At 38.9% G+C, this 11,478-nt stretch overlaps 1 protein-coding gene across 1 annotated transcript; it reads right to left on the minus strand.

Moving 5' to 3' along the window:
• Window positions 1-1,002: 1,002 nt before the first annotated feature.
• On the minus strand, window positions 1,003-5,647 carry LOC146518366 (taste receptor type 1 member 3-like). The gene is given in 8 exon segments (XM_085159336.1): window positions 1,003-1,501; window positions 2,287-2,407; window positions 2,507-2,710; window positions 2,822-3,057; window positions 3,477-3,651; window positions 3,750-3,803; window positions 3,806-4,114; window positions 4,633-5,647. Coding segments are annotated over 8 exon segments (1,824 nt in total). The 5' UTR covers window positions 4,969-5,647; the 3' UTR covers window positions 1,003-1,112.
• Between the last annotated feature and the right edge of the window lie 5,831 nt (window positions 5,648-11,478).

Below are 11,478 nucleotides of genomic sequence, written 5' to 3' on the forward strand. Positions count from 1 at the left end.
TCACATGTTGGTAAACTGAAAATGCTGAGAACAGCACCCTGATCCATCTTTCTTCAAAATCTTTCTGCTTGGCTGGATGCCATTAGAGGTTAGGATGGGAATTGTTTTACACTCTGTGCAACTATGAAAAAGGAGTGGATCCCTACTGTAGTGGTTCAAAAATGTTCTTGACACAAGAAATTTTAAAGGTTTCAAGACCAGGAGAAGACACAAATTAGGAAAGGTATCTGGTGTAAAATTGGTGGCAAAGGTAACATCTGTCTGTTGTGGTGACCCCTTGGGAAGTAAGGGAGCAGCTGAAAGCACCTACAGTTTATGCACTTTAATTTTTGAATCCAACCAAGTGGCCACTTCAGGAAGTGCAGGTTTTCTGCACTTCCTGAATGGAATAGGAAAGGATAGCTTTTACTCAAAAAAGCTCACTAACCATTGATATGTTGTCTTTTTTTCTGCTTTCTTTACAACTGTATGCTGGATATGAATTTATATATCTCAGCCACTAGATGTCAGATTTGTATATATTATTGACGTCACCTCAGAAACACTCACACAGTCTGTTTTTTGTCAGTTGGACTTTCAGTAGAAACTTACCAGTATTTATGGCTATCTGCCATAAATACAGTAGTAGCCTGAATTGCAAAAACATGATATGACATGCATTGCTTTGCTGGAAGTCTAGAAGATCTAAGCAGTTGTGTAGGCAGCAGGTACATTGTGTGTCTTTCCTCTGCATCCATGATTTTTCCCACATAGGCAATAATTACACAAACGTTTGGGGTTGTATCAAGTCACAGTTAGGTGGTTAGAAATTCATATTCTACAAAACTAAATAAGAAAGCAACTATATCAGTCATTACAAGGCAAGTTTTGTAGACCTCAGAAGCTGCCATTTCGTGTTTTTACTTAAGTGCATTTGAAGTGATTTGTTGGCAGTACTTTTGAATACACTGAAGTTGTTAATTATATATTTTTTAATGATGTTAATATAAATGTAATTTGTACTTTGACAATTTTCATTTCTATACTATGTTGATCTTTTGAAAGTTCAAACCATTATCTTTATGTCTAACCAATTCTGTAGTTTCTGCACACTGCCAATGTGTGGCAGTGTTTCACAACTCTTTCCTCACCTGTAGTGAGACGGAAACTATAATGGAGAGGGTGACAGTCTGGAAAAAGGAGGTGAAGGGCAGCTGAAGAAGACACACCACATCCCCTGGCGCCCCCAGGAAAAGCAGCAGACTGAGACAGGCTCCCATCAGGCCAAGCACAGCCACAAAACTCAAGGGACCCCCCGAGGCTGTTACCAGGGGGGTTCCTCAGTGCATCAGGAACATGACACCCACTGACCCCTGACATATCAGCAGGAGCGTACCAACCAGCATCATTATCACAGCATCCTGGCTGTGTCACTCAAAAAACTTAAAGATGGGGTCAGTGCAGTTCGTGCTGCGATGTTGGGACCACTGACGGTTGGGACATTTAGTACACTGGGTGTCGTCTGTGAGTGAGAAAGCACAAAAAACACACACAGCTCCTCTGTTAATCAAGAGCATAGATAGGACTCATAGGAATGTAACTTGATGTGTTTAGTTGAATACTTTATTATCACTTCATTTAATTACTTAATTTGAAGTACTTGTACTTTATTTAAGCCTTTTTATGTTATGCTACTTCTGCTTCTACTCCACTATTATTTACAAATATTGCACTTTCTACTTTCTACTAGGTCATTTATTTTATTTTAACATATTATTTTACAGATAAATTACATTATTGAAGATCTGCCAGTTATTGAATCTATCAGTAATATTTAGGTAAATAAAATAATCAACAGCTTCAGTGACCAAGTATCACAATCTATATGATTTCACATAACATGTATATAAAAATAACAGAAAATTGCTCACTCAACACAGCTTTGTGTTGGATAATATTACACAGCACAATTTATCATTTGATGGGAGACAGGCCTGAACATCAGCCTGAAAACTGTGCCCAGTGGCATTTTATACTGAGTTTAATTTATGATTAAATATTCTGAGTTCCCAAGCTTTTGCCTTTGCCTGTTTTCCTGGCTATTCAATTATTCAATTATAATAGCATTACGCTGAAAACTTTAGCAGTGCTGGCAGGTAGAGGAACTCTCATTATGGTTATTTTTTAGGTTATACTAAATTAACCTGCAGGTTTATTTTATGAGAAATGCGTGAGAGTATCTATCTCTGACAAGAATTCAAATAAGCAAGGTCCGATATGTGAGACAAGAATGAACAAATACACTACCATTTTTTGCCTGGTAAGTGCCAGCAAGACAGTCAATGCAGTCAAAACAGCAGGAATGGAAGCCTTTGACTCTGTGGACCTGACCTGTGTCACATTTTGCGGAACAGTTTGATGTAGGAACCTGCAAAAGTTTGGTAAATAATTCAGGAATTCAAACTGGGTCATGATTTGACTAAATTGGTTGAAATACCTTTTACACGATTTTTTTTTTCAAAGTTACCTTGTTAGCTGACCAATTAAAGAGGGCCTCATTGAGGAACAGCTTCTCTTCTGTATAATTTCCCACAGTTTTAAAATTCACTTTCGATGGGTCTTTCCAGTCCCACTGGATGACATTGTAACCCATGTTTGGGTTGCTATTATCGTCAAACTCTATACGTGTGCCATTTATGTTAACAGAAGTGTTCCTTAAAGTCTCCAACAGCTGCAAAATGATGATTTTTTTGTTAAATGATTTGATTATTGTTGTTATTGATAAACTTGATTGCAAATTTTGGGCAGTCACCCATATACTAGAAAAAATAAAATAAATCACCTTCCAGGGATAGATTTTGCTTCCAGATCCCCACTTACAGGCAGTTGAATTGCACTCCAGCAGGTTATGCAGTGCTTGTGCTACACTGTAAACAGCAGCATACACACTGAAAGCTGATGTCTGCACTGCAGGTGCTTCCACTATGCTTGTTAGGAGTTGGTGGGGTTCCTCTGGTGTGGTGTCACGGTCTGCTTCTGTTTTCAGCTCAGGTAGGCGGGGTGGTGTGTCACGGGATGCTGACACACCGGCGGTGCATCAGACGTCGTTTGATGGAGCGTTACTTAGGAGCAGCGCGACTGACGTCTGGTGTCGGAGTATTGCCGGCATCTCCCCCTAAAGTTTCGTTTTTCTTTTTCTTATAGATCCACCCTGCGTGTGCGGGTAACCCCTTTCCCTCCGAATGCGTGTCAGCCTCCTCCCCTGGTTTCCCTCTGTTTAATCCTCAGTATAATCTCATCCCGTGTAAATAAGTGTGACACAGCAATTAAAGAGCACTCCCTGCATTTTCTGCGCTTCTGTGTATTCTGCCATAGAGTCCGTTCACTCAGCATAACAATGCTAATATTGTCTGGTGACAATTTCCAGCATTGTGGGCAGCGATAGTTTGGATGATCAAGATTTGTAGTTGGAGTGGATGTCTTTGCCCGCTCTGCACTGAGTTTCTTGAAGAGCTCCAATTCATAATCACTGAACAAGCTGAGCATGCCTATTTTGTCAAGGAATCCGATGACTGTTCCGATTGTTTCAATGTTGGGCAGAGAAGTCACTTGAGCATCGATGGTCCAACTTGTGCTGGCAATCCCTACAGCTGTTAAATTACTCCTGATAATCTGGAATAAATTAAATGATTGACTGGTACTGAACAAATTCTGACCACTAATAGAAAATAATAAATTTCTTAGTTGCTTTAGATATCTGCTTCACCAACCTCTTTAAAAAAGATTTCACTTTGCTCTGGAACACTGAACACCACCACAACACCACCACATCTTTTTTAGTCTCTTTTATATTGCCTATAATGGTTTCGATCGCTTGTTTGGGGTCAGTGTACACTGGAATCAGGCCCTGATAGGCCACACAGATAGATGTGTTGTCTGCCAATTTGGTGAATATCTTCATGCCTTGTTGTCTGTACTCCTCGTCACTGCCCACAATTGCCACCCAGTTCCAGCCAAATTCCTCTATTAGCTTTATTATGACATCCACTTGCAATTTGTCACTGGGAACCGTACGAAAGAATGATGGGTAGGAAACATTATCACTGAATTTGTCACTGGTGGCTCCATAGCTAATCTGGTGCAAGTATAAGGGCTCAGGGGGTTGGGAAGCGTATCTGTAACCGGAAGGTTGCCGGTTCGATTCCCGGGCTCTCTGTCCTGGTCGTTGTGTCCTTGGGCAAGACACTTTTCCCTACCGCCTATTGGTGTTGTAGCCAACCGTAGGCAACCTAGGCAACCGTAGCTTGCCTCCACCAGTGTGAGAATGCGAGAGTGAATGAATAATGGCATTGTAAAGCGTTTTGGGTGCCTTGAAAAGCGCTATATAAATCCAATCCATTATTATTATAAAAAACTAAAAATTAGCATTGTTTACCTGTACTCACTGTTGACATACTGGATAATACTTAATATATCATGGTAAAAAATGTTAAATTAACTAAACAGGAAAGAATTAATTTTTCTGTGATATAACCTGGTACAAATCCTTAGATCTACCTGTAAGAGTTACTTTTACATTTGAAATATTCATTGTCAAATCTTTACATTAATACAAACTATGCTGCAAATCTTAAGATGTATGTGTATTCAAACCTGTGGCATCAAAAAGAATCCCAGGAGTTTTCCAATGACTGACACCATTTCTGAGACATAAAGACCAATCACTGCAGCTACGCTGGTCTCATAGTCGGTGTAATTACACTGCACAGGTAGTTCTTGGTTGGATTTTGCAGTGAGAAAGGACAGAGTAGGGTTTATAATGACTGATGCTTGTGTGCATGTGTCATAGATTTCATAACCTAACTTGATGCCAGGGAGGAGAGTCTGATTTCCGTTGATTTCATCCACTTTGTATTTCATGGCTATAGCAAGTCCCAGTCCAAGATCATTCAAACTGTTCAGCCGCAAGGAGAAAACGGTAGAAGTCATGGTAAGTTAGGGTTAGCGTACACTGTCATTTATATATGTGATGAATTTTTCTTAACCATCCTTACCTTTCAAAGCTTATCTGGTTGGGCTCTGTTATGTCACTGAGGCTGCAGGTTCATGCAAAGGTTATTTGAATAAACCTACAGCAGACATATAAGTAAGCTCTTTTAAATGTTCATTTACAAATATCCTGTACAAACTTTGAAGGTTTTGTTCATAATTCAAAAAAAAAATATTACAGGTCCAGATTATCTGTATTTTAAAAATATTTGGTAACATATTTTTAAAAAACATGGCCATTCCTGTTTTAACGTGCATGTATCCCATAAAAGATCTGCACTTTCTACAAACTACAGTCTGAAATGGTGCAAATGTGTAAAGAGACATCTTGCAAGCCTGAGTAAAAGTTTTACACACCACAGACATATTTTCAGTTGATAATTGGCTGACTGGTATTTGTACCAACAAACAGCATAACAACTTACCATGCACTTGATTTGCATCCTTGAGTTTCTACAGAAAGGAGGTGTGGATTCACATGAAGCCAAAGTGAACTGACAGGCTAAGTGTTGTTTTTTTAGTGTGCATGTTATTTGGTAAAACTGGAATCAATATTAAGACACCGAGCTGAAAACAAGCCCAACTAAGTCATTATATTATTAACTAATCAACATTAATAAATAAATAAATAAATAAATAAACTTGGCTTGCTTCAAATTTATTTTCTTTCCTGGAGTTATTAACACAAGGCCTTGAATTGTTCTCAAATGTGTTCATAGACCACAAACAGTTCAGATTAGGCTAAAGTAAGCCAGACCTGTTAAACCCTTCCATAATAATCAGCAGAAAGCATTTCCTATCCTTTCTCTTTCTTGTAGTGTAAACGAGTAGAAGTACAGTACTGTGAAAAAGCCATCCCTCTTTTCATTATGTTGAAATAGGTGCAGTGACTTATTAAAAATTTGCAAACATAAAGAGAAATACAGGATATAAGGCAAAAGCACAGTTTGTATTCTTCATAGAGGATGAGTTATTCAAAGCTCTTCTTTGAATATTGGCATTGCATTTTTTCCATCCTCTGTAAAGATACCACACTCCTTCAATAATGTTGAGGTCCAGGATATTGGGAGGTCAATCTATGACTGATATTGTGCATTTTCCATCCAGTGTTTGGGATCATTGTCATGCTGAAAAGTGAAGCTGTTGGCAATGGAATGATTTCCTAATGAACAGACACTGTTCATCTACTATAGATACTTTTTTTTTCTTGCCACGTATTAACAGAAGTAGCCAAGGACCTGAAGATACAATTTAAAATTGGCTGTTTTCTAGCTTATCTTTGACTTGTGGACACAACCGGTTAAAAAAATGATCCCTCTGAAAATGGTCAGGTTCAAGGACCGGACTGAAAACGAGTGAGGCAGCAAATTTCCAAAGAAAAATTTTGAAAGGCCTTCAGAAAACCTGGAGAACTATTGTTTAAGACCATTTAAAACATTATGAGAAACTCTGGCTTCCTGGAAGCAAAATATAAAGCAATGAGTTGTGCTTGAGACTTTTGGACAGCTCTGTATTTTGTAAAATGATTACTTTTAATGAACCATCTATTTAAGTTTACTGGCAGATAATGAAAAGTCTGTTTTAATATTTCTGCGGTATTCCACAATCAACAAATCTGCTGTTGTTCTGGGTGCGTTTATATTGCACACATCAAAGCCCAAAACCTTCACATATAGTTAGTTTGAATTCTATCTGATTTGAGCAATTTGTTTTGAAAATCTTAATAAAAACTTTGAGTTTCTCTTCTATTTTTACACCTTGTGAAGTGATCATTGTGTCAGATTTAACCCTGTGGTTGTCTGATTCAGGCCTGTAGAGTGTGTGTTTGCTGTTAGCCTTTTTTTCTCTTCTATATACCAAACAAATATTTACTCATGTAATCATTTGCCCTTTCAAATATCTTAAAATAACCAATTGTTCAATTGCTGTTTGTTATGGGTTTGGTCACAAAAGTCCTGAAGTATTTTTAACAGGAAAATATTCCAACATCCTTTTTATCTTATTTTAATGTTAATCCCCTCGTGTCTTCTCAACTGTCATTTTTACATTGCTGTAAAGTCTGTACTATAAACAAGGAAGCATTTGAGAATGTGACAGAAGGCAAAAATGAAAGGGACACAGATTTGTAGTATAATACTATAAGGAAGAGTTTAGTTTTTTTCTCTTTGATGTCTGCATATTCACTTTATGAAAAAATCCTGAAGAGAAGCAGTGGAGGAAGTGGTTTCCAATTTGCCCTACTACTAAAACCATTTTTCAAAATCACATTCCCATTTGATTAGTCACTAAACAGGGCAGAGAAAGCCACATAGAGACACTGCAATAATATTTCAAATTGAATAAGGTGAAATTTGTTTTTTGGCCACTTATAGAAAACTGTAGTAATTTTGCTCTGCAGGATAACACATTAAGCATTTCTTCAGCATTACAAACTGAAACATTTACAGCACACTGCTTAGGTTCTTGCATTATATGCAGATCAAACGTCACCATTTTTTGTTGTGTACACTTATCTTTTGACCTGAACAGGCCTGATTTGAAGACGTTTCAGTTACAGGAAGTCATTGTTCAAGAACATAAAGGAGGAGTTTTGCTGCCTATCTTGTTTGTCATCTTGACGTAAGAAGAGCAATGATGAAATGTTTTCTTTAGTGCAGCCTGTCTGCGCCTGTCTGCTAACCTTCACTCTTTTAACACAAGCTGGCATTCAAACTTTTATCCTTCCTGCGAATCGTCAGGATCACTTTATTTGCAGAAACATTTAAAGATGCTTACATGTCTCTGACTGGATCTTGTGTGAGGGCGGGTTTAGTGTTTCTGCAAGAAGCGCATGCAGATTAACATCTTGTTTATGTTTGAGCAGCTTTCTTCCTCAAGCATAAATTCGTTGTGTTTTGCAGCTAAGGAAAACCTTTACTGATGATGTGGGCCAACATCACACGTATGCAAACTGTTCCCTGTTTTATGTCAAGCACAGTACTAAGTGAGTGGGGAAGAGGAAAAAGAATACATAAAAAGTCTAACAGCAACAAGGCTTCAGAAGCAGTGCCTCAATCTCACGACTTTCAGTTGTTTATACTTGCTAATGGTTCTTCTGTGTTTATAAGACACAATGTTCTTGTGACAAAGTAGGAACAAACTTTCTGTATGGCCAGATGCCACTAGAGGTCCGCACTGTCTCTCTAAAGATCTGCGTGACGCTAAACACTCTATACAAATATATATATGTAAATATAAAAACTATAAAGTGTGTATTCTTGTATGCATCTTGTTTTGTGTATGCTACACCCGAATTTACATAGCTCAGCCACTAGATGTCAGATGTGTGTATTCTACTGGATTTACCACACACACTCACAAAGTCTGCCTTGTCAGGTGGACAGAGATCTGACACTGTCTAATAAATAGAGGACAGTTATGCATTTAAAAAAAAAAAGAAAAAAAGAAAAGTCTAAGTTGAACAAATTCAGATTAAGATGCATCGCTTTGTTGGCCATGAAGTCTAGAAAGTGTCAGCACCTGTGTGGGCAGCAGGTACACTGTGTAACAAGCTGCTGTTTGAACAACTGATAACAGATGGGAGTCAACCTGTTTAAATGTTGAACCTGAGAAGAAAAGTGTTTTGTCCTGGAAGTCTGACGCTACATTTCCTGTTTGTCTGTACATTTCAACGGGTGCACTGCAAAGAAGGGAACATTCTTGCACAACACTTCTGAGAAACAATCTATAAGGTGTTCTTTGCATCAGGGGAACACCATGTACATGCTGATGTGTAGAAATAGATACTTCTGAACACATTTTCTGCCCTTGTGCCAGCATTAATGCACTGTGGCTGGCAGTGATAATATGCCAATAGTGCCATTGTGTCTGTCCCAAGTGACTGTGACTGTTGCAAAACACTGTCTGAGCTGCACTCCCTCTCTTAGTGAAAGTCAGGAAAACGACTTGCTCTCCCTCGCTTCCTTTGTCCCTCCTTCCCTCGCTGTTCCCCCTCCTCTTTGCCTGCAGAGTGGCCGGATCAGCCTCACTCTCTAATCTTCATTGCTGGCTTGAGAAACACTGGGCCCGTTGTTGACACGTTGGCTTCATACCCCACAGGGGCTGACAAATTATTAGCCAGCCTCTCTGTGCAGAGTGAGGACAACCAGCTAGCCAGGGAGTCTGTGCAGCCAGGCAGCTGAATACTAAACTGTACCAGTGGACATGAGAGCTGTCCTGATCACTGATAGTAGAAGAAACCTGGGGCAACGATGAGCCACCGCCTATTGTATGATTGCAGGGGCAATTGGTCAGAACTGAACCATATGTGGTGTCGCAATCCAAACACGCACATGCAGTGCTTTTACCTCACCTTGAAGAGTTAAATAAAGGATTCATCCTCCCCTGTGTCAGCAGTAAAACTTGTTCTTCTTCGTGTCTTTAGGCTGTGTGTAAGTGTCTGCGTGCGTGTATACCTTGTTGTGTTGCAACCTCTATTTGTACATAGATCCACATGTGCAGTGATACAGTATATAAACAAAGAAACATATTCGTGTGTATTGTTTTATTACATTTACAACCAGTTGACGGCAAGATTTGCCTAGTTAAGTATTATGCAAATACTTAATACTTAAAAAGCTACCACACTGTTCTGTGGAGGTTTATCATCTAGGTACAGCCTACAGGAGTAGCTAGATAAAAATCAAGAAAAACTACACACAGTTTAACTCAGTTCTTAGAATTGGGTTAGCCCTGTCCAAATTCAGAGTGCAAACAGCGGAACAACAGCGTTTGCACTCTAAACTTACTTACCTTCAGGTCAAGGCAAAAAGGTCTTTTCATGCTTGGTGCGGAAAACTATTTCCAATAAGGCACAACAGCGTTTGGGTGCATTTCTGGATCATGACTGATTTACGACAGCCTGTGGGGCTGAAGCAGTTTATGAGTTTGTTGAATTATAAGAGTACACAGAAAAAGTGTTACATCACATGTTAGGAGCTTGTAGTGAGTTATGAAATGAAAAAAGGCATTGCCAAAGAGCTGATTTGAATATCCCCCATGCAAAAAAATGCGTTTCTATTTTATATGTTGGGAATATTGTGAAGGGCAGAAAGTCAAAGAGACATCACCTGAACAACTGTTCGGTTATCTATCTGTTTGTCCACATGTACGATGTTGTCACAGCTGTGCAAACTCTGGTGACATTATGGACCAAAGCAATGAAGAACAGTACAGCTTGTCTGACCTGTGCTGTACAAACAATTCCAGATCTGAACACAGCTACAGCTAGCCATGTGGGCATATTGCATTTGCAGAAAAAATAAAAACAACTTTAAAAACGGACATTTTTTCTCTGTGTGCTGTGTTTGGTTGAGAAATATCATTCTTTTTTCTCCTTCACACATCACACTCTGTTGTACATCATAATGTTTCACTTTACGAATTTCAAATAAACATTCAAAATCAGAAGGCGCTTCTTTATCTGATTTGATGTTTGTCGCGTTTCACTGTGTGTGCCTAAGTTTATGCGTGTGTGTGTGTGTGTCACTGTCACTGTGTGTTTGTGTCTCTGCGGTGTCACGTTACACCCCAAAGCTAACTGATAGGTCTAATCTGTCATCCTACAGTCTGACTCATCTGACGAATTATCTGCAATCTTTCTGTTCCCCTCCTGTGGTTTTAACCTGCTGGAACTGGTGATATGAGCTATTTCCTCCAGTAAAATAAAAGCAGAAGGACATTCAAAGAGCAAAGGAACATCAAGGCCCTATGTTGCAATGTCAAGGAAAGTGGTCTAGATCTGTCCCAGAATGTAATGTTTTTTTTTTACTGCCCATATCCCATAGCTCCAATAAAATTTGCTTTGCTAGTTTTTATATCATGCTGACAAATGGGCAGCCTGCCTCATGTCACTCTCGGGACAGCTGTTCAATACTGAAAATGGTTTGTGGTGGAATGGTTTTTGGAGTGGGGATAGGGTCCAAATATATTAAAGTGATCTTTTTTATCAATGCCATGACAATTTGAAAACAATATGAAAACATGAAAGGATGAATTACCACATAAATGTAAATACCTCTTCCTTTATAGAGCATTATAGCAAGCTTTCAGCTCTTTGTCAGCTCTTTGTCTAGCTGTGTCGCTGTTTTGAAAGGCACATGTATTCCTAGAAAAAACCAGTAACCCCTGTGTTCACTACCTGCTTGACAACAAATCGCAACCAGGATTGGTTCTAGCTGGTGAACATAATGGCACAATCACTTGCTAAAATTGCAGATATGCTGCAGAAATTGGTTGATTCTGAGAATGGGTGTTATATAGATTGAACTTTAGTCCATCAGGAGGGCAGCTTTTTGTTCATTGCTGCTCCACAAATTTAAAAAACAAGATAAAAGGTGTAGCCTCCATGACGTAAAACTGATTATTGTTGAGCAAATTAAACTAGAGTACATCTGCGATAATCAAATACAG

This window comes from Neolamprologus multifasciatus, chromosome 5 (genome assembly GCF_963576455.1).
Source record: "Neolamprologus multifasciatus chromosome 5, fNeoMul1.2, whole genome shotgun sequence".
Taxonomy (NCBI): Eukaryota; Metazoa; Chordata; class Actinopteri; order Cichliformes; family Cichlidae; genus Neolamprologus; species Neolamprologus multifasciatus.